At 40.8% G+C, this 24,868-nt stretch overlaps 1 protein-coding gene across 2 annotated transcripts in view; it reads right to left on the minus strand.

Moving 5' to 3' along the window:
• Positions 1-24,868, minus strand: part of LOC126259447 (transcriptional adapter 2B-like) — a 130,233-nt gene that overhangs the window by 14,100 nt on the left and 91,265 nt on the right. For both annotated transcript variants that reach the window (XM_049956265.1, XR_007546510.1), the window contains exon 11: positions 12,482-12,544. In XM_049956265.1, the coding sequence (XP_049812222.1) occupies positions 12,482-12,544 (63 nt within the window). Of the gene's footprint in view, positions 1-12,481; positions 12,545-24,868 lie in introns of those variants that run through there.

A 24,868-nucleotide genomic window follows, 5' to 3' on the forward strand; every position in this document is an offset into this window, starting at 1 on the left:
ACCTTCACTAGACATCATTTGAACCAAGAATGCAACAGCCTCTGCCTCCTCAGCATCCTCTGAATGTCATAAGTAAACCACGATGGATCCTTTCCATCCTTTATCCACTTATTAGGCACATAGCTCTCCAGACCACAATTTACAATCTGCTTAAACTCTGCACATAATTCCTCTACACCAACTTTTCTGGATCTGTCTAAGAGAGATGGTAATAACTACTTACCTGCCCTATACAACAGAAACACTCTCCTAGTCTTCTTGACTGATTTATTAACTTTTGTAAACATAGTTGCTACAATGACATCATGATTGCTAATCCCCGTTTCTATAGTGACATTGTCAATAAGGTAGGGCCTATTTGTTACTACAAGGTCTAAGACATTTCCATTGTGCATGGACTGTCAAGTTAGTTGCGTACGACCGTTTTCAGAAGGTGTGTTCAAAAGTATTTTGCATGACTGTCTGTCTGTCTGTCTGTCTGTCTGTGCCTTCCTGCAACGGACCTTTAGATGTCTCCGTCTACACTCAGTAGGTTAAAGTTGGCTCGAACTAGCGTTGCATGATCTGGGTATTTGATAGAATTGAGTAGTTGGTAAAAACATCCAACAATTTACTCGGTTTGACCTGCGCCTGTTATACACTACCAGATCACTATACTGTCGCATTCAACTTTGACCTCAATAGAGAGAAATTTCTGTCAACTGCAATGAACACTCCGCATCCTGTGGCCTCTAATCTGTCTTTCCGATACACATTCCATGACTCACTAAATGTCTCAAGAGCTTTCCACTTCGGGTTTCAGCCAGTTCTTAGTCCCAAGAATAATTTGGGTACGAGAACTTTCCTGGAGGGCAATACATTCAGGAACTTTATTACAAATGGGTTGCCAGAAGAAAATCTTAACACAATAATTCAGAGAAAACATACAGTCAGAAGGTAAAACTACAACACAGGCAAGGAAAAAGTACTACAATAGCTTGGGGTCTCATGCTCACCAAGCACGCACATAAGAGTTCTGAGCCCCACGCAGGGTGGGGGAAGAAGAGGCTGCCAGTTGTAGACAGCTTGAATTTGAGGTGTGTGATGAACCTTCCAAGAGAAATAGTGTCACAGGAGGAGAACAAATCAAATGTGCCATCAATGTCTTAAGTTGCACAGCATGTGTGGCACACTTTTTTGTTTTGGTTAGGTGAAACTACCACGTGCCTACTCAAACATCTCCACTGGACAACACAATTAGTGAAACAAATCATGTAGAACATATGGATAGTGAAATGCTAGTTTTGAATTGCCAGAGTGTTTGCAGTAAACTACGAGACATCATATACCTTCAAGACAGCATTCCCTCCCAGATATTAGGAACCAAGAAATGGTTGAATATCAGAGTATAGATTACAGAAATTTTCAGCACGTGGTACTAATATTGGCAAAATCATCTTCCACTCAATGGAGTGTTTATAGTGATTAGCAGAAACATTAAGTCCAGTGATTTCCAAAATATAGCCAACTGTGACCTCATATGACAAGGGTAATATGGGTCAGTGGACTTTGAATAATAATCAAATGTTTCTATAAGCCATCAGATGCACACAGGACTCTTACAGATTCACTCAAAGATAATCTAATGTGTGGAAATACTTTAAACATATGGTAACAGTAGAGATAATGACTTTAATTTGTCCAATACTGATTGGAAAAATTATGCTTCCATCAAAAGTATTGAAGGCCAAGAATACTGTAATGAAATGCTAAGCACAGTTTCAGTTAACTGCCTCTAACAACTAGTCTGACAACCCACATGTCACAGTAATATGTTTAATCTAGTTACAGACAAACCTAATAATTTTTAGAATGTCACCAAAGAGAGAGAGGGATTAATGATGACAATCCTGCTACAGGTACAATGGTCACCAAAGGCACAAAGGTAAACAAGAGAGCTAGAAGAGTATTTTTATTTCATAAAATTGCTAGCCAGTCATTAATAACCCACTTTAAAGGCAAATTATGGTTAAAGCTTTGAGATTCTGAAGACAATAAAATAAAATAAATGGAATGAAAGGTTATTTACAACTTGTACAGACACCAAAGTGAAACTGTAAGAATTGAAGGAAGCAATAGTTAAGAAGAGAGTGAGACAGGGCTGTAACTTAAAAACTGTATTTTTCAATCTTTACACAGAGCAACCAGGAAAGGAAAGCAAGGAGATATTTGGCAAGGAGGAAGAAATAAAGTTCATCAACAACATTGGATTCTGTCAGAGATAGCAAAGGACATGGTAGATCAGGTGCAAAGAATGGAAAAAGACAATAGAGTGGAATGTGAAGACGATTTTGAGTGAATTAAATTACGAAACAAGACACTGAACATGGTAGATGAGTTTTCACTATCTGCTGAGCAAAATAATGGACAATGAAAGAATTAATGAGGATATAAGATTCAGACAGGCAAGAGCAATAAAAGCATTTATGAAAAGGCAACTTTCTAAACAAAGAATATACCAGTGATAGGAAGTCTTTTCTGACAGTATTTTGCCTGGAGTGAAATGTGGACGATCTCCAACAATTCACACAAAAAGAGAAGCAACTGAAATGTGGTGTGCTTGGAAGAATGCTGAAGGGGCTGGTTGATACGACACATCCTGAGGCGTCATGGAATTGTTAATTTGGTAATGAAGTGAAGTTTGGTGGGTAACAATAGTAGGGGGCAGCAAGGCTTGATCATAGTAAGCAGATTCAACTGGTATAGGTTTAAATAGTTGTGCAGAGATGAAAACAGTTGCACAGAATAGAATAATCTGAAAAGTTGCATCAAACCATTCTTTGGACTGAAGATTATAACAACACGGTTAGCTGCACTACCATATTGCTCACTGATGATGCTGTTGTCAACAGAGAATTGTAACTGGGCAATTTTAAGACACACAGAAAGACTTTGATAAAAGTGCTGCATGGCAGCACTTTGTAAATGTGAGTAGATGCAAAGAAATGTCCATGACAAGAAGCCTATATGCTGCACTGAGGATGATGAGGTGCTGTTCAAAGACACTATCCACTGTTGCACAGGACTTTGTGTATGCTAAAGTGAAGCCCCCATATAAAGGGCCTCGTGTAAGTGAATTATTGCCTCAGCGAAATCCATACATTGTACTTGCACTTAGAAGCTACTGAACAGATTTTTGCAAATGCAATCCATTTTAGGAAAATAGAATCAAAAGTAATAAAATAAGGTGATGAGTTTCCATTGAATGGAATGGTTCAGAAAAAAAAAAAAAAAACAGGGGTAAGTCAGTCTTGATCCAGTGGTACCAAAATGCAGAGCAGCAGAAAGAGTACAGAAGTAACCTTAGTTGCAATCAGCTGTGGAGAGGAGTTGGGTGGGTCACAGATATTGGGGTCGTAATGAATTGAAGTGCACTGGTGCAGCTGGAGAAAAACTGAATATTGACAAACACTGAATGAAGCTATGAATCTATGGGAAAAATATATAATCTCCCTACTGCTCATTTAAACATCATTGGCATCCAACAGTACACTGCCAGGCCAGTATCAGTAAACCCATTACGTAAATAAGGTGCAAGCTGTACACAGTGTATCCAATAAAAAAGACAATTAAGAAGAGTAGTGATTATGTGAATGAGAATAAAGCACACCTCATCAACACACTTCTAAGATAATGATGCATGTCATTTGAATTTTTCATAGGAGATGTATATGACATCCATCTGTGTACATCAAGAACGACAGTCACACAATTTGGTGGCCTATGGGCAATTACATTTTCATGCTTAACAGGTGTTTTCTTCACAGTGTCAATATAATTGGATCATTAATGAAAATTATATTCCCTTGTGCTAATATACTCATGATGTTTACTAGTGTTGGCAATGAGAAAATTGGTGTTTCTGTAATATATTCCATCAACTGCACGAGTTAATTTTGAAAGGAATTTTTGGAATTTACACACCATAGGTGAATACTTGTTTTAATTTCTTTTATCTAGGCACAAACAGCAATCTTGATGTTAACAATCTGTTTACATTATCTACTGGATTATGGCTTCTTAAATTAGCTTTATTTATTAATTATGTATGCTGTTCATAGGGCAATCTAGAATTTTATATTTTCTATAATTACTGACCTTTTATATTGTCACTATAGTCAAGTCAGTATTAAGATGATCCCTAATGGTTGCAGAGGACTATGCATAGCAGCAGCTTTGTGGGCCTACCTCATCCAGTGACACAATGTGATTTTGTAAACAAATCTACAGCAATGTCTCAGTGTTGTCACAGCTCTGTAGATGGCAAGTGTTTTTGCCTAAAAGCCATTAGGCCGTTCGCAGTTGAAAACTGGCATCAGCACTGCTGGTTGGCAGGGATCTACTTATGCCATCTCAACTAAAGACTGTTATTCTTATAAACTGCTGTATTCAGAAATTTCCTTCTTTGTGCATCTTCTCTAATTATTTGTGTGTTTCTTACTTTGTAATGATTTGGTAGTTTTTGGTTCTATAATATGTTCAATTTTACACATGTATGGCAAGTCCCCATTCAGTTGATAGTTATATCTTTCATTTATTCAACAGTTTAAGTGGTCTGATAGATTTTATGTCAGTGTAGCTTGAGGTTTCCAGCTATAGCTGGTATGTATGTTGTTTCAGAAGAATTCAGCTTGTCAGAAAAAAGTGGTGACAGTATTATGGATTATCTATAATCCTAAATCAATGGGTATAAGGATCGACATAGAAATTTATCCCTTGTGGCTATCACATGGGAAATTTCCAATTTCTCCTGTAACAGATAGGAACAGTGGCTTTTCACAGAAAGACAATTCCATTGCGTAATAAGAGGCCTGGCGGAAAGAGAATGTTGGCATCACTCTGTATGCAGGCGGTGTTCTGAGGACAACAGCATAGTGCAGAATAGGTAGCACGAGATGGTGCCAATAATGAAGACTTACAGCTCTAAAATTGCAACACCCAGAAAAAACAGTCCACATGAAGCTAAACTCTGACAATGTGTAGAACACTGTACCAGCAAGAAGTGATTAAAACTGCTCAGAGACACTATACATATAGACCTATCAGCACTGCCTCTTGCACTACCAGACAGGTCATTACTATAAGTTTAACCACTGAAGGGAAATTAAACCAAGTGGAGGTATGAAAGCGAACGGCAATATGTCTCGACATTGTCGAAAGGATCAATATCAGAATGTGAGTCAGTTGAGTTGAAGTAGAATGACCAGTCTGTTATAGATGGCACATTGTAAATAATTTAGGAGTAAAGACGGCCACTCACCGAGTACTAGAAGCATTGTCACTGACAGGCACACAAGAAAGAATGAAAATTTTGCTGGCTTTTCAATGAATCCTTTAATGAGCTTCAGTACACAAACATATTGTGTCAGACGCATTCAGTCAGCACACTGTAGAGATGGTGTGTGTGTGTGTGTGTGTGTGTGTGTGTGTGTGTGTGTGTGTGTGCGCGCGCGCGCGCGTGTGTAGAGGCTCACTAAAGGGTTTGTTTGAAAACTAGAGAAGTATCCATTCTTTTTTGTGTGACTGCTGACAGATCAATGCTTCTACTATTCAGTGAGTAGTCACCTTTAATCCTAATCATTTAAACTCTGCCAGAACTTTGCTTGCCATATTTATAGATGACAGTTTGTCTCATATAGAACATGTAGATAAGATAGTGATGTACGTATGGAGCTAGTGAATAGATGAGCATCATACACAGTGACAATCTGGTTATGGATGCTGCAATGCAATCAGGGTATAGAATGATCATCATCTTGTCCACATGAACAAAGCACCATACGTCTTTGTGCACTGTTGAGTATTGCAGTGGACAAATTGTATGTCTGGTGGCTCTGCGTATCATGCAAACAGAATGAAACCTGCATTCTTATTTATTTATGGCAATCTGACAGGGATAGAGACCTTTACGGCACTTCTGCAGGATAGAGACCTTTACAGAAGTTCTGCATACCGTATTTCAAATATGATGAGGATTGTAAAAACCAACTTTAAAAAATGGCAGGTACCATTAACCCTAGCCTTGCATGTTCACTTGACATACCACTTTCACACATGCCTCAAATACAATTAGTAACTTACTCATCACGGACTACCAGCAGCCACAATTGATGCCTGGATGAGACTCTTGAATACAACATTGAGGGAGATTCCTATAAACGTATTCAGAACCTTACTGACCCCATGTTATGATGTTTAGGGGCTCTGACCACAGCATACGGAGGCTTCCCACCATACTGAATTCTGATGTTATCGACAGTTCTCTGAACTTAATTCTATGTTTACTGTCATCTACCTAATATGGTGGTTAGTTGGTTGGTTTAAAGGGAGGGGGGGGGGGGGGGACCAAACTGTGAGGTCATCGGTCCCTTGTTCCCAGTAAAATAATTACACAAGGGAAAGCCGGAAAAAAAAGGAGATGTACAGCACAATAATAGGAGAATAGAAGAACCAGAAGAACGACAGGAGGACAACCAACACTACCATAGACAAAACAGGAAAAGAAAACCAAAGAGAGAAGCAAGAAACTGGTAGAAGGGGTAAAAACAAGAGAGCAGATGACTGTCGCTGGCTGGCCACGAGAATAAAAAGGAAAAGCCAGCCACTCTGTGACACATTAAAACATCCACCCTAAAAGCATCAGAGTGGAGAACACAAAGGGGCAACGGACATGCACTAAAACTTATATAGAATGATAAAACCCACTGTCATGTATATAACACCTAAAACTAAATTAGCTGATGAGGCATTATCAGCTAAAATTAAGGGCAACGAGTCCGGTAACTGAAGATTCCATCGCAAGGCAGCCAAAGAAGGACAGCTCAGCAAGATATGGGCTACTGTCAGCCAGGCGCTGCACAGACACTGAGGTGGGTAATCACGGCACAGGGGGCAGCCGTGTGTCACCCAAGTGTGGCCAATGCGGAGCTGGCAGAGAACCACAGAGTCCCTTCGAGAGTCCGCATGGAGGACTGCCACACATTCGTAGTCTCCTTAATGGCACGCATTTTGTTGTGCATGCTGAGGTTATGCCATTTTGTCTCCCAAAGCCACAAAACCTTGCCTTGCGGCATAGTACTGAACGCAGGTCAGTTGCAGAGAAGCCGTTCTCTATAAGCAGTTTCCGCGCAGCCTGTCTGCAAGTTCGTGGCCTGGAATTCCGACTTGACCTGTGGCCCAGACAAACACCACTGAATGACTGGACCATTTCTGAGCATAGATGGACTCCTGGATGGTTGCTAACGAGGGATGACGAGGTTGATAGCTTGTAGACTGCTCAAGGAGTCAGTACACAGAAGAAACGACTTCTCAGGGCATGAACGGATGTGTTCAAGAGCACGAGATATAGCCACCAGCTAGGCAGTGAAAACACTGCAACCATCAGGCAATGAATGATGTGAGCATCAGCCATCGAGCCGTCGATGTAAACACTCCGTGGCCTCGGTACATGTCAAGAATCGAGAGGAAATGGCGGTGGAGATCCTTGGGGTTAACTTAGTCCTTAGGGCCATGTGAAAGGCCTAGGCGAAGCTGGAGCCTAGGAATACACCATGGATCTGTACATGAATGGACCTCAAGTACAGGTGGTACAGACAAGAACTCTAGTTCAGAAAGAAGGCATCAGACACGAACTGCAATTGGAAGCCCTGACCTGTGCTGCTGATGCAGGAGATGAACCGCCGTGGTTTGGAAAAGTAGACAGTGATTCCAATGCGCAGGAGAACTATGAACATGTGCAATGTCATCGATATGTCTCCACTACAGTGAGTGGATCATTATTAAGGTAAAATTCTGGTTCTGGATGAACAGTGCGACGCCGACAGAAGTGCCTAACACATGACTTTGAGGCTGAAAACTGGAAACCATGGGCTAGAGCCCATGACTGTGCCTTGTGGATGGCTCCCTGTAGGCGCCACTCAGCAACACCAGTACTGGTGGAGCAGCATGAAATGCAGAAGTCGTCTGCATACAGAGAAGGTGAGACCGATGACCCTGAGCTGCTGCTAGACTATTAATGGCCACTAAAAATAGAGATACACTCAATACAGAGCACTGCAGCGGGACCCCATTTTCCTGGATATGGGGGAACTATGAGAGGCACCAACTTGGACACGGAAAATACGAAGCGACTGGAAATTTTGGATAAAAACCAAGAGCGAGCCTCGGAGATCCAATTCGTATAATGTGGCAAGCACATGATGTCGCCAGGTAGTGCCATACGCTTTTCGTAAATCAAAAAGACGGCAACCAGGTTTTGGTGTCTGGAAAAGGCTGTTCGGATGGCAGACTCGAGCGACACAAGATTATCAGTGGTAGAGCTACCCTGGCGGAAGCCGCCCTGACATGGAGCCAGTACACCTCGTGACTCCAGGACCCAACCCAACCGCCGACACACCATACATTCCAGCAGCTTACAAAGAACGTTGGTGAGGCTGACGGGCTGATAGCTATCCACATCAAGCGGGTTTTTACCGGGTTTGAGCACCGGGAATGATGGTGCTCTCCCACCACTGTGATGGAAAGACGCCATCGCACCACATCCGGTTGAAGATGACGAGGAGATGTCACTTTTAGTCAGTTGAGAGATGTTTAATCATGTGGCTGTGGATCCGATCTGGCACAGGAGCTGTGTCAGGGCAATGTGCAAGGGCACCGAGGAGCTCCCATTCTGTAAATGGGGCATTATAGGATTCACTGTGGCATGTAGTGAATGAGAGGACTTTCCCTTCCAGCCGCCGTTTGAAAGTGTGAAAGGCTGGGGGGTAATTCTCCAATGTAGAGGCTCGAGCAAAGTGCTCAGCAATTACGTTTACATCGGTAGATAACACACCATTTATGTTAACACTGGGAGCACCTACTGGTATCTGGTACCCGAAAACACATTTTATCTTTGCCCAGACTTGGGAAGGTGACATATGGCACCCAATGGTCACGACATATCTCCCAACACTCCTGCTTCCGTCGTTTGATAAATTGGTGAACATGGGCACTGAGATATTTAAAGGCTATGAGGTGCTCAAGGGAAGGGTGCCACTTATGCCACTGTAGAGCTCGCCGTCACTCCTTAATTGCTTCACTGACTTTCAGCGACCACCGAGGAACTGCCTTTCGCCGGGAGGGCACCCTAAAAGAGCGAGGGATCGTGTTTTCTGCCACAGAAATGATTGTTGTAGTCACCTGCTCAACCATCACATCGATGTTACTGTCTGGGGGAGATTCAGCAGTGACAGCAGAGGTGAAAGTTTCCCAGTCCACCTTGTTTATAGCCCATCTGGGCAGGCGTCCGTGGGCCTGATGCTGGGGCAGTGACAGGAAGATGGAGAAGTGGTCACAACCACACAGGTTATCATGTGCTCTCCAGTGGATGGATGGGAGAAGTCCTGGGCAGAAAATTGATAAATCAATGGCCGAGTAACTATCATGAGCCACACTGAAATGTATGGGGGCCCCAGTGTTAAGAGGCAGAGGTCGAACTGAGACAGTTAAGTTTCAAAATATCTCCCTAAGCATGGTACCACCCCACTAGGGGTTATGGTCATTAAAATCTCCCAACAGTAGGAAAGGTTTAGGGAGTTGATTAATTAGTACAGTTAATACATTCAGGGACACTGCACCATCTGGAGGAAGATATACATTGCAGGCAGTTATTTCCTGTGTTGTCCTTATTCTGACAGCCACAGCGTCAAGCAGAGTTTGAAGGGGCACAGTTTCACCATAGACTGAGTTTAGGACATAAGCGCAAACTCCACCTGACACTCGATTATAGTCGCTACGGTTCCTGTAGTATCCCTTGTAGCAGCGGAGGGCAGGGGTCTGCATTGCCGCGAACCAGGTTTCCTGGAGGGCAATGCAGAAAGCAGGTGTAAGGCTTAACGGTTGCCACAGCTCAGCCAGGCGGTGGAAAAAATCGTCACAGTTCCACTGGAGGATGACGTCATTGTGAGACTGGGAAGGCATGGAACATTCAATGAGGTAGTTTACATCTCAGGATCACCTGCTGCCACCGACTTTTTGCCTGAGCAATCTATATCCATTGTGTCTGAGGGTCCAGAGAGATCTAGGTCCCCAGCAGATGCCAGAATCTCCACCTCATCCGCAGTCGCAGAGCTTATAGGTAGCGGTGGTGTGGGTGGCACTGCAATTCCCTTGGTCTTGGAGAACTTCTTTTTGGATTTCTCTCGCTGCTCCTTGGGTTGACCTGGCTGGGAGGACTTCACTGGTTCAGTATGAGCGCGAAGCTCTATGACCAGCTTCTTTTGGGCTCTTCAGTCACTGGCGGGTGTCATCTTTCCCACAAGCAGAAACCTGGGAATGGAGTGACCCAAGGGACCCCTTCCTAGCGAGAAAAGCCAAAGAAGATGTACACTTCTCCAGCTCAGAAGTGGGGACTGATATCCCTGATGGTTGGGGAGGGGGGGTGTTGCTCCAGATGTAGGTGGTGCGGGAGCAACAGGGAGGGAACTGGCCCCCACCATCAAGAGGGCAAGTTCTGGTTCTGGTTCTGAGAGGCAACAGAAATGCAAGGAATTGATGGGACGACATCTGTTCTCATAGCAGCAGCATAAGAGGAGGTCATAGCCACAGGATGTAGGTGCTCAAATTTCCTCTTAGCCTCAGTGTAGGTCAGTTAGTCCAGGGTCTTAGATTCAATGATTTTCCTCTCTTTCTGTCAAATGCTGCAGTCTGGCAAGTAAGGTGAACGATGCTCTCCACAGTTGACACAGATGGGAGGCAGGGAACATGGAGTACTGGGATGTGATGGACATCCACAATCTCAATATGTGATGCTACAGTACAGCGGGAAGACATATGGCCGAACTTCCAGCACTTAAAGCACTGCACTTGGGGAGTGTTAGACAATTACTTCGACCTTCTCGGGCAATGTGTCACCCATGAAGGCCAAGATGAAGGCACCGGTTGTAACCTGATCATCCTTCGGACACTGAAGGACTCAGCGGACGAAATGAAAACTTCGCTGCTCTAAACTGGCGTGCAGCTCATTGTGAGACTGCGAAAGAAGGTCCCTGTGGAATATAATACTCTGGACTGTATTTAAGCTCTCATGAGGCGTGATGGGTAACAGAAACATCCCCCAACTTGTCACAAGCGAGTAATGCCTGGGACTGGGCAGAGGGTGCTGTTTTTATCAAGACCGACCCAGAGCGCATTTTGGACACGCCCTCCACCTCCCCAAACTTGTCCTCCAAATGCTCCACAAAAAACTGAGGCTTCATGGACATGAAAGATTCCTTCAATTCTTGTACATATGAGGTACCGGGTCAAGTAAGCTTCACTGCCATCCACAGCCTGGCATTCCTCCCACGGTGTGGCCAGCGAGGGGAATGATTTGGGGTCATATTTCTTAGCATTGAAGTTAGACTTTGCCTGCTTAGAGATTTCTGGCGGCAGACCACCAGCAAGAGATGACGTACTATGTTTCGTGGTGTGTCATCTGCCCTGATGCCACCCACTCCAACCAGGGGCCCACCCCACAGGCACTACCCAGCCTCAGCAAGGGCCACCTGGTAGGATGGCCATTACCGGGAGTCCTGACGCCCCAGGGAGATGGGCATCTACTCCATGGCATACGTGGGGAGTTAACAGTGCAGGTATCAGCAGAGCGATCCCTGTGTTGTCAGGGGGCTACAACCGACAGGGTACATGGTGGCCCCACCACAATGGACTAGCTACCATGCTGGATATGAGGTGCTAAGAAGTCCATGGTAATTGTCGGCACAGAAAGCCAACACTGCATAGTGCATGGTGGAAAATGCACCCAGGAAGGTGTCCTCGCCCAAGAGATGGAGAATGAGTGGGACTGCAACGTGACAATGAGAAAGTGGGCTAAAGATCTCAGTGCACGATTGACATGATGCACCATGTAAGGCACCCTTCCCCAATTGGCTCGTTCTTCGGGAAAATTTAGGAAGAGGAGGTCAAACCTGACAGGGGACCATCACATAAAGGCTGGAATGTGTGAGCCTCCTTTTAGTCGCCTCTTACGACAGGCAGGAATACCTCGGGCCTATTCTAACCCCGGGACCCGCAGGGGAAACTAATATGTGATGTAAAGTTTGTTCCAGTTACATATGTCTTACACATTGCTTTTCTTCTAGATGCAAGTTTTGGAAGCACAGCAATCTCAGTTAAGAGTAGAACATGACTTACAAAAGTGGCTATGTTTGGGGGCAAAAGTACTTTTGAACTGTTTCAGCATGAAAGTTGCAAAGCACTTGTGTGCTCACTTCAACACCTACACCTGAAATACAATCTCTAGACAAATGCAATACCTGTGCAGTTTTACAGTTCAGGAGGAATAAGTTAAGTACAATACTAACTGTAGTTTGTAATTACTGAATTCGACCTTAAGCACACAGGCAGAAACACATGCACATACAAACATATACCATATTAAGAATTTTTATAACAAAATGAAACTTACACGCAGTAGTAGTGTCTTCCACGTAAGGTATTGGGAAGGCTTCATATTCAATGATGTACACAGCTAAAACATATATAAAACACAACTCTTATTTTTCATAGAATCAAACAAAGTGACTAATCAGACAATAAGTAAAATAGTTTTAATTTTAATATGTAACTGCAAGTCTTGCAGCTGATTTCTGCCTACAATTAAAATACAAAGCACTTAAGGCACAATAAAACACAGAAATCTTTAATTTATATTGGGTTTCACTTACAAGATGAAAGGAATGGGAGTGTGTGATTTATGGTCATGGAAGGGGGAACAACTACATCAAAACTGAAAGAATACCAAGCAGCAAAATATGACAATATTTAGACCTTGAGGCTTTTGCTCACATTGTACATTTACAGATAATCAAGTTTAGGTCTTAAAGCTCCCATCAACACAGTATCTAAACACATGGAATAGATCAAACAAGGGCTGAACACAGATGCTGACATTTGATCTTCGGCTAGTCATGCAAACTCACAAATAAAGTACTGTAGGCAGCTGAGAAGAAGACCTGCAAGGAGTGAGGCAGGAAGTGGGGAAATGGTGTTTCCCCTTGCTCCTTTCCCTGCCATCTTTAGCCTCATTGTCTTTCACTGTTAGCCATGTATGTTCTCCCAGTTTCCTTTATATTTTTATGTACATCACTAGTGAGAAAGAGGAAAATAGCTAGTGAAAAGTGTATGACATCACACCAACATTAAATGGACGAGAAAACCTTGACATTAACAATGTTTTAACTGAATAAACTGAAATGTGTATCCAAAGAAATATATTTAAGTTATTGCATATACAACACGAGTATTAATAAATTATTGATATGGTAACTACTGACACCATGTACACAGGAACTGAAAATTAGACTGATGTTATTTTTAAAGTATCAGTAAGCTGAAAAGGTGACATGCTTTTTTGTGTTTGCATCACAGAAACCTCTTCAAGTTAGTCACATTTATAGTGCTGATATAATTGCATTCATTGTAAATGTTTTTAGAACAGACCATACTATCCAGTCTAGAGCATGTCACAATGTACTCCTGACTTAAAGCCGCATTCCTCCAGTGTGCATTCTTCTCAGCCACCGACAGTATATGTACAGTATACTTGAATAAGAATCTTGGTACTACACACCTGTATATTCCTACATTGCTCCTATATCAATATAATATACCCAAGAAACATATAACAAGAATAACTTTAAACACTTAGTGATATTTTGTTTGGCCTTAGTCACAAAGAATGAAAAAATACATTATGAAATCTCCTATGATCTACTGATCAGCATAAGAGATAGTAGATTTACCAGCAGAACCTCAAACAGTAAGACACAACAAATCGCAACTGTTTTCTGGACGTGTTCAATCAGGTAAAGTACTTATATCAGCATGTATACGCGGACAAGGAAAAAAAAATTCTCGGATTTTTCCCAGATTTCCCGGTTAAAAATACACTTTCTCCTGGGTGAGTTAAGTGACATTATACTTTCCCTCGGAACTGTAAAACTTATCAGTCCTTTGAATGGTTATGGTTTTATACGCCAGCGTAGAATTTCCCGGCACTTTAAAAAATGATACTCAGGAGAAAAAACATGTTTTGGAAAGATCTTTGATGTGCAGCAACATGTGCACTGCATATTTTCGTATTGCGAAAGTATAAATTCAAATTCCACCGGACACCGCATGTTACTTTCCGCAGCATTGAAATCAAGATTGCAATGCACTTTTGTAAGCCAATTTTAGCTCATGTCACGTGATCTCACCAGCTGATGACAGCAGATATTCAGAGCTTAGGACACGTGATGTAGTCAACCAACAGCAACATCACTGTTAAGTAGCGCAAACACACAAACAGAAAAAGTTAATGGTTTAAATTAATATAGATAGTGTTGCTCAAGAAAAACAAAGCTTTAACATATAATATTGGTCTCTAAGATTAATAAGCTGCAAGAGAAGCCAAGCTTTCACATATAATGTTGTTCTTTTTTGCGTGTGTTACACTTTGAGTCATATCGCACAAATGTGCCAGTAAAATTTTTAATAACGACATAAATGTCTGATCTTCTGGGCTCGAAATTCTTCTAAGTGGATCGTCATCAAAGAGTTGATTTTTAGATGAGAGTCAAACATTCTGTGATTAAGAAATTCATCATAGATTCTCGCAAATAGTTCATCTTGTGTAAAAGTAAATTTACTTTGAAAGTAATGCTTTACAAACCGCAATTCCAAATATTTTCCCGCGACCTGTTAGTAATAGGTTCGTTTCAGCAGTTGCCAGAGAGTGCCAGCTACAATAACGTATGAAAGCCATATGTTCATACGTGTAAAACATTAAAAGATCTTACATTACGACATGAAAGAAACAAGATATCAGAGGATACTCCAAGAGTGTCAGAATTTCATGTACCATACTAAAATGCATGATTCGGCTTAAATTGCACATCCGTATGTCCAGATTGCCAATGAAGTAGGCCTCGAGCTGATCTTCAGCTTTTCAGTGTGATTTTCGGGATGTAAATTCTCTTGGAGTACCAGTACTATATTATTTCATGTTGGGTTCTTTATAATGGCATGATGCCATACGTGCTAGATGATGAAAACGTGCACCTGAAACGCAGCGAACAGTTGAAACTGGTCAACAGTGTGTAATTAAACACTTCGTTTCAAATAAATTGACTGCCACAGTGGAAAAGATTAATAGAAGCCAAATTTCTTTAGCAAACCGACAAAAATAACTTCACTGTTCTGCAAGGCGATTAATGCTTGACTGTTAGAAAGATGGAAATAAAATAAACTCTGAAACTAATAACATATTTTAGCCTTCCGAAATTGTGCGAATGTATTTTAATTCAATCGATAGTGCCTGGCCACAGACATCTGTTTTGTTTTCATTTGACGTGAGAGCTTCACATGAAGAGGAAACAGCAAAAATCACTAATTGTCAACGTGGGTCATGTGGTGACTACCCACCTCCCCACTGTAACTCAGGCTGCTCTTCGCATCAGATCAGCCCCGTATCTACGATATTTCCGAACTGGAGCTATACTAGATAGTGGCGCGCACGCCCCCCCCCCCCCCCCCTTGAGCGTTTGAGATAGGACGTCAAAAATGTACAAAAATCAACTTTTCAAATATATGTTCATTTTGTAGTGCACATCTTTCTGAAGAGTCTGATACATAAAACATATATGTACAAGGAAATGTAAGACATGTTATTTGGGCTTAAGTGTACCAAAGTGAAGTACCACGCCTCTTCACACACCATTCTTATACCGCATGTCACTGTATTTCGCTCTGTGGAACTTACAACGCGTATATTTTGTAATGGATGCCATCAAACTATATTCAGGACAGTGGAAATTAAAATGTAGTGTGGTGCCTCTCCTGCTCCCAGTCGGCCGGTTTGACATCCTGCCCTCTTAAAAAAACTCACAATTAATACTGGGTGGGATAATTTGTAACTGGGAGAACAAGAACTCTTCAGAAAATTAGCACTCTTTATTGCATATTAGCTAATAATCTGCTGTTCTGTGTGACATAAAATTAAATATAGGATACATAAAACCAGTAAAGATAAGAGACAAGCAAGACAGTGCACATTTCTTCAATCCTTCGGTCCTAGTATTTTTTCTCTCTAATCTTGCTACAGCTTCACATGGTGTGCTTTCCTTTCTATGAAAGAATCTATTACCTAATCAAAGTTCATCAAATGTTTTGCTGCATGAAAAATCGAAATGTCATCGTCTCCTACTGAAAAAGCTGTTAATACAAATAGTATCACAGACTGGCGCGGTTTCTCAATCTGATCACATCTATTTCGTCACTGTCTGCTAGATAAAAGAAAATAGGCCTTTCTAATAATGCAGCGGTTGTAACACACCACAAATAAACGAGACTTTAGCCACAAAAGGTCATTTTTGTAACACGATAGAACATAACTCATGAAGTACCAATATCAAATGTCTCTTAAGGCCTACTACAAGCAAAGAGATTTACGTTAGGAAAGAAGTTTCAAATTTCATTCATCCACTCCAGTTTCTCAAGCACAAGATCGAAAAGAAGTAGTACGACATTTTTATATAAATTTGGAATTGTTATATTCTTCCATAATTTGTGTAATGTCACCGTTTCTTCCCCATTCTCGTCCTAACAAACAATCTTGTCATCACTAATTTTGTAACTATTCCTGCCATTGTCAAAATTTATATTCCAGTTGACTTCAATAACCCTGCCAGAATCACCGGTACAGTTTTCTCACAATTATTCTCTGGTTAGGCGTTATAATGTGTTCGTAAAATGCGTTTTCCACGTTATTCTTAGAATAGATCGTAAGCGGCTGCTAGCCAGGGACTGTACAAACTGGCCCTTACTAGCGTAGCAACCTGGCTAAAAATTGTCTGTCAAAATTTCATTTTCTTGGATACATCCAAAAGATCTTACGTAATCTTTCTTACCTGTTATTCCTGTTGGTCAATTATTTCCACTCTGGTAGTCTGAATCTGTGGATTTCGCTAGTAATTATAACAACTGATCATTCGCAAACCCTGTCAACCACATAGACAAACAGCGATTGGCATTCATCCGTTCGGCTTTATTCCATTCAGCTCATATAGCCCCATCCCATTTTGTCTACAGCATAGTTTATTTCTACATGCGACAAGGATTCCCCTGACAGAGACATCAAGTACACTATGCACCGATTCAAAAATCAACTTAGATTCATTCAGAAATCAATTTAGAATGTGTTCAAAAATGTTCAAAAACCGACAGCGATGCATTTAAAATCATATGAATAATCAATAGACCAACGTGTGCTGGATGCTAGGTGCTTTGTGAAACAAGGTTTTTGTCCTCAAGAATACGTCCTCCCAAGATCCGGGCCCGCTGCTCATGCGCAAATCTGACATCCTGGGTGTGCTAGTAAAATTTTTCCAGGTAGCATCTTGCTGCTACTGCTTACACAGCCAATGGGCAAATTTCTGTAGCCATAAGTGGGAGAAGGTACTACTCATACGCAAATCGACCGCGCATCCGCACGAACCCACTCCTAACTGATCAAACAAATCTAATGTAAACAGTTGTGACGTCACGCTCATGGAGGCAATCTGTTGTCATGAAGCATTGCATAGTCTTCCTAAAGCCTCTGACACATTTTGCTGCTGACAGACGCTTGTATAAGCACTGTGTTTTGTTGTCTATGGCGCATTTTCTTAGCAATTTAACTTTTATTTTCATTTTTTTTTCTCCCGTTCATGTTTTATTGCTGCAGTATTATTCTGCAGTAGTGGGATACAGTAATAGCCTTTGTTAGAGTATCAGTTTTCACCAGCTAAATTACAAAAATTTACCTGAAAACTAAAACAATGAAAAATTCCCGGAATTCTAAAAAAATTCCTGGGTTTTTCCCGATTTTCTCCTGGATCAAAAAATTCCCGGATTTTTCCTGGATCTCCCGGTTGTGCCAGGCCGTATACACCCTGTTATATGGACACTGATGTCTGCCGTCACACAGATGGTAAGCAAGTGTAAATCATATAACTGTTCACCATAGTGACATTTGCATTCTGTTTGAGTCACAGCGTGTATAAAATAACATTCCTGAATTAGTACGCACCAACCATATCAATGTACTCACTCCAAATGTATCACTCCATTAGTAAACAGAGACAATGCACTACTACACTGGTGAACAGCAGTTGCCTACAACTGAAGAGCGTAATACGCCTAACTACTGAAGATCGTAATACGGCCTCCAACGGTTTAAATAACCCTCATAGGAAAAAATGACATTAGGGAAAAATATTTGTTTTGATGTCCCCTACAACCTCCCAGAGTTTGTCGGTTTAAATACTTTTCACCCTGTATACGTATATCACATCAAGAAGGCTTCAGCCAAAAGTTCATGTATAGCCACCTTACCATCACACCTGTCTGCAACTCAACGTGTCATCTTTATGGTGAACAGCAATCTATCCTTTTCATAATATTGTTGATATATATGCATATAAGATTTTATAAGATTATAAACTGTATCCTAGATCTTTATTAATTGCCAAAATATGGACATGAGTTTCATTTTTTTTCCTTCTTTTTTTACACACACACATATGTACATCCTCTTAATTCACCAAGTATAAATAACATATAAACATTGCAAGACTATGAATTTTTTAAAGATAAGACTGATTCAAAGATGTTGCCAACAAACCATAGTCTGATGTGTATGTTTTCATGTTCGTGTAAGACATTACTCTAGTTTTCAACCAGCAGCTGGTAAAACGTAATGGGGAAAAAAAGCCGTTATTAAGTAGCAACTTCCCTGCCTGTAGCACAAGATATTCCTCTATCATAAATTATTATACTGAACAAGCATATAAAGATATCTGTGGGGAAAACCAACCAGAAAGGTACTTTTTCCAAAAATGTGGCAGAGATCCCAACCCTATTCACAAAATCCAAAGTTGATACCAATAATAATGAACTGTATCACCACTCTCTTTATATTAGCACCAAGACCTCAGATGGCAAGCCAGCACTAAGAAAGAATAGAAAGCTATACGGATGGAGGAATGCACAGAACTACTATATGAAGGAAAGAAACTTGATGACAATATTATGGAATGCAAAGAGGAAATGGATGAAGGTGAGAAGTGTGATGTGACACTGCGAGAATAACAGAGGACTGAAAGACTTTGGCTGAAATGAGGTACTTTGAGCCAGTTTTGGTCTGCAGTCTGAAGGCTGGATTGATGCAGCTCATAACACTAACCTAATCCCACGCAAGTATCTACATCTCTGCAGCTTACATACATTTGAACATGTTTACCTATATTTGGGCCTCGATCTCCCTCTACGACTTTTACCCCAGCCCCCTCCTGCCACACATCCCACCGTCACCGAAACTGATGATACCTCAGGACATGTCCTATCAAACAATCCCTTCTTTTAGTCTTGTTAAGCCATAAATTCCTTTTTTATCCAGTTTGATTCAGTATCTCGTCATTAGTTATTTGATCAGTCTAGTCAATCTTCAGCATTCTTCTGTACACCAAATTTCACAAATTTTTATTTTTTTCTCGTCCACATTTTACTTTCATGCAAGGTTACACTCTAGATAAATCTCTTCAGAAAAGACTTCCTAACATTTAAACTTATATCTGCTGTTAACAAATTTCTCTTTCTCAGAAATATTTCTCTTGTTATTAAACTAAAGCCTAGTTTACACAACAACACAAGGTTGCAAGCAACTGTGCTACCGGCCACTGCGCATCCGCGCCGCACATTTGTGCAACTCATTGGTGAAACTAAGCAGTTTTGGCATGTTCCAACTTTGGCAACACTAGTTGCACGAGTTTTGAGGTTATTTGTATCCGTAGAGTGTAGACAAACTGAAATATGAAGTGGGGAACGGAGAATAATGTTCGCTTTTTGGATATCTATGCTATGCATAGGTGTTTTTGGGATTTCAGTGATGCTGGTTACAAAAATAAGTAACATACTGCTGCTCCTGGGACCATCATGTGCAATCAGAACATAGGTAATTTGACAATATTTGAGCTGCAGGGCAAAATTTATTGAATGAGGAGCACATATACATATGAATTAAGAAAAATTCAAGCAAATGTAATTCTAGCTGTAGAAATGCTCTTATCTATGACTAAAATCCGAGTTGGCCCACTCTTTTTTTCAAGGAATATTGTTGACAGGAGGGAAGACTACGCAAAGCAAGAAGCTACATTCTTTATTCAATATTCATCTATTTAAAATGTCGCAGCAGTGCTCCCAATTCACAAATGTTTGAATTTTGAAATATTGCCATTGTACAGATCTGTCTTCAAGAGAGTAGTTTGCAAACCATTCTCTTCTTAACGTGGCCTGCTTCAAATAATTACTGCTGTTAATGTTAATAATTATTACTGTTAATAATTATTGGTATTAATGAAAAAGCGTCATCAACTAAAACCGCATCTTATAGCATGCCGAGTGTTCTCAATTGTAATGCATGCAATGTGATATGTAATTTCAGTTCGGGCGACAGTGATTCATGCATTACAATATCTTTATTACTTATCGCATAATTAACTCTATTTAGGATAAATGTTAACAGTTCTGGTGCCATTCTAAGATACGTAAAAGAACATCTTGGGTCTTCTATTACAAATTATTTCAGCAAGGATGCTGAGCAACCGAGCTGACATCTTTTCTTCATTCAGTCATGAATTGAAACACGCTTCTTACTTTTTTCTTATGCAGCGATTCCACGCAACAAGCTTTAACTCCATTACAAGTAGTGCGATGTGCAGCTGCCAAAACTTTCATTTTAGACACGACTCAGGATACCACAAAACGACGAAACTGAAGTATATACTGGTTTCGCTGTGTCTACAGTCAAATATGAAACCATTTGCGTGCAACTCATTCCACACAAAGAGTGGCGCAACCCAATGTCGTCGTGTAAACTAGACTTAAGAACTAAACTCCATCCAAACAGGCCTCAGAAGGCCAAACGATATCGAGCAACTGCCATGTCACCCTCAGCCCTTTAGGCGTCAATGGATGTGGATATCAATAGGCATGTGGTCAGCACACTGCTCTCCCTGCCACTGTGTGTTTTTGTGACCAGAGCCACGACTTCTGAATTAAGTAGCTCCTGAATTGTCCTCACAAGGGCTGGGTGCACGCAGCTCATCAACAGCATTGAGCAGTTACAGACTTTCACCCATCCAACTGTTAGCCAAGCCCGTCAGCACTTAACTTCAGTGATCTGACAGGAACTGGCATCACCACTGCGGAAAAGCTATTGGCTTTTCTTGCTATTGCTGGTCTGCATTTTATAACCTCTCTATTTTAGCCATTATTGGCTATTTTGCTGTCAGCTTCTATTTTTAGAATATCTTTTAATAATCTAGCTCCTTCGGCATTGCCATCTTGTAACCTCTTTTCAAGACACAGCTCTTTCAATTCCTTTACCGTCTCTGACAGAGTTACAATGCCATTTGCAAACCCCAATGTTTTGATTTTTTCTCTCCAAATAGTGCTTCCCTTTCCAAATTTCTCTTTGGTTACCTTTACTGCTTGCTCAACATACAGATTGAATACCATCCAGGATAGGCTATAACCTTGCCTCACTACTTTCTCAGTCACTGCTACTCTCTGAAGTCCTCTATCTCATAACTGCAGTGTGGTTTCTGTAAAAGTTGTGAATTATCTATTACCCCTGTATTTTATAGTCTCAATAATACAGTTCAAATGGCTCTGAGCACTATGGGACTTAACATCTGTGGTCATCAGTCCCCTAGAACTTAGAACTATTTAAACCTAACTAACCTAAGGACATCACATACATCCATGCCCGAGGCCGGATTCGAACCTGCGACCGTAGCGGTCACGCGGTTCCAGACTGAAGCGCCTATAACCGCACGGCCACACCGGCCGGCAATAATACAGTTCAATCAGCATTGTCAACAGCTTTCTGTAAATCTACAAATGCTATAAATGTAGACTTTTCTTTCTTCAAACTACCTTAATATAGGTGTAGCATTGCCTCACGTTTCTATGTTCCTCTGGAACTCAAACTGAGTTTCAACAAGATTGGATTATATCAGTTTCTTACAGTCTTCTGTAAATAATTTGTGTCAGCTTTGCAACCATGACTTATAAAATTGATGTTTCAGTACTATTTACACCTGTCAACACCTGCCTTCTCTGAAATTGAATTATTACATTCCTCTTGAAGTCTGAAGAAATTTGTCCCATCTCATCTTGCACACCAGATGGGATAGTTTGTCATGGTTGACTCTCCCAAAGATCTCAGTAATTCTGAAGGAATGTTGAACACTCCAGTGGCCTTGTTTCCACATATGTCTTTTATTCCAGGGACTTTGTTTTCACGTAAGTTTTTCAATGCTCTGGCAAATTATTCTTGCAATTTGTCGCTTCTCATTTTTACCGACTTCCTCCCTACTGTCTATACAAAAGCAAAACGAAGATAATGGATGTTCAAATGTGTGTGAAATCTTATGGGACTTAACTGCTAAGGTCGTCAGTCCCTAAGCTTACACACTACTTAACCTAAACTATCCTAAGGAGAAACACACACACCCATGCCCGAGGGAGGACTCGAACCTCCGCCGGGACCAGCTGCACAGTCCATGACTGCAGCGCCTTAGACCGCTCGGCTAATCCCGCACAACGAGGATAATGGAATGCAGTTGAATTAAATCAGGTGGTGCTGAGGGAATTAGTTTAGGAAATGAGACACTTAAAGTAGTAGATGAGTGTTGCTATTTGGGGAGCAAAATAACTGATGATGGTCGAAGTAAAGAGGATATAAAATGTAGACTGGCAATGGTAACGAAAGCGTTTCTGAAGAAGAGAAATTTGTTAACATCGAGTAAAGTCTTTTCTGAAAGTATTTGTATGGAATGTACCCATGTATGGAAGTGAAACATGGACGATAAATAGTTTAGACAAGAAGAGAATAGAAGCTTTCGAAATGTGGTGTTACAGAAGAATGCTGAAGATTAGATGGTTAGATCACATAACTAATGAAGATGTATTGAACAGAATTGGAGAGAAGAGAAATTTGTGGCACAACTTGACTAGAAGAAGGGATCGGTTGGAAATCGTAGAGGGAGACCAAGAGATGACTACACTTAGCAGATTCAGAAGTATGTCGGTTGCAGAAGGTACTCGGAGATGAAGAAGCTTGCACAGGATAGATTAGCATGGAGAGCTGCATCAAACCAGTCTCTGGACTGAAGACCACAACAACAACAACAACAACAGCAGCAACAACAACACTGTCCTCAAGTTTATTTCCCCTATACAAACTTTCTACATATTTCTTCTACCTTTCAGCTTTCACTGCTTTGCACAGTACTGCCTTGCCTTTTGAGCTTTTGATATTCATACACCTGCTTCTATTATCTCCAAAGGTCTCTTTAATTTTCCTAGACATGGCAGCTATCTTTCCCCTTGTCATGCACGTTTCTACAACCATGACAAAACTGTTCCACCTGGGTGGCAGCATATTTGACAGAGGCAAAATATCCTTAAATTTCAAGAAGAATGTAGTAATCCTAAAACAAACTGATCACAGTGAGTACTAATGAACCACTTGATAAATTATAATTGTAAAATGCTATTATGAGATATATACACAAGAGCAAAATATCTAGAAGAAGCCAACCAGGAAGAAGATCATTTGGGTTCTGGGAAAAAGTAATAATGACCCTACAAGTTATTTTAGGAACTACAACAGGGTGTATACGTGGACAAGAAAAAAAAATTCCCAGACTTTTCCTGGACCTCCCGGTTAAAAATACATTTTCTCCTGGGTGAAAATACACTTTTTCGACGTTAAGTGACAATGTACTTTCCGTCGGAACTGTAAAACTTATCAATCCTTTGAATAGATATGGTTTTATACAGCAGCGTAGAATTTCTCGGCATTAAACTCCTGGGGAAGAAACACGTTTTGGAAAGATCTTTGATAAGCAGCAACATGTATGCTGAAATTTTCGTATTACGAAAGTATGAATTTGAATTCCACCAACAGGAAAAGTTAATGGTTTAAGTTACTATACATAGTGTTGCTACAAGAAAAGCAAAGCTTTCGCATATAATATTTGTCTCTAAGATTAATAAGCTACGAGAGAAGCTAAGCTTTCACATATAATTTTGATCTGTTTAGTGCATGTTACACTTTAAGATACATCATACAAATACGCCAGCAAAATTTTTAATACTGACATAAATCTCTGATCTTCTGGGCTCAAAAATCTTCTACATGGCTCGTCATGAAAGAGTTGATTTTTAAATGAGAGCGAACGCTCTGTGATTTAAGAAATTCATCGTACATTCACGCACATAGTTCATCTTGCGTAAAAGAAAATCTACTTTGGAAGTAACTCTTTTCGAACCACAATTCACAATATTTTCCCAAGACCTGTTAGAAATAGATTCATTTCAGCAGTTGCCAGAGAGTGCCAGATAAGAGGCGTCACCGCCCTTGCGCAGCTACGGTGATGTAGGAAGCCAGTATGTTCGTACATGTAAAACATTAAAAGATCTTACTTACATTATGTCATAAAAAAAACATCAGAGGATACTCCAAGAGCGCCGGAATTTCGTGAACCACACTAAAATGCATAGTTCGCCTTAAAGCGCACATTCGTATGTCCAGATTCCCAATGACGTAGGCCTCTAACTGATATTAAGCTTTTCGGTACGGATTTCGGGACGTAAATTTTCTTGGAGTACCAGTACTGTATTATCTCATCTTTGGTTCTTTATTATGGCATAATGTCATACATGATAGAAGATGAAAACGTGCACCTGAAATGCAGCGAACAGT

The sequence above is a fragment of the Schistocerca nitens genome, chromosome 5 (genome assembly GCF_023898315.1).
Source record: "Schistocerca nitens isolate TAMUIC-IGC-003100 chromosome 5, iqSchNite1.1, whole genome shotgun sequence".
NCBI lineage: Eukaryota > Metazoa > Arthropoda > Insecta > Orthoptera > Acrididae > Schistocerca > Schistocerca nitens.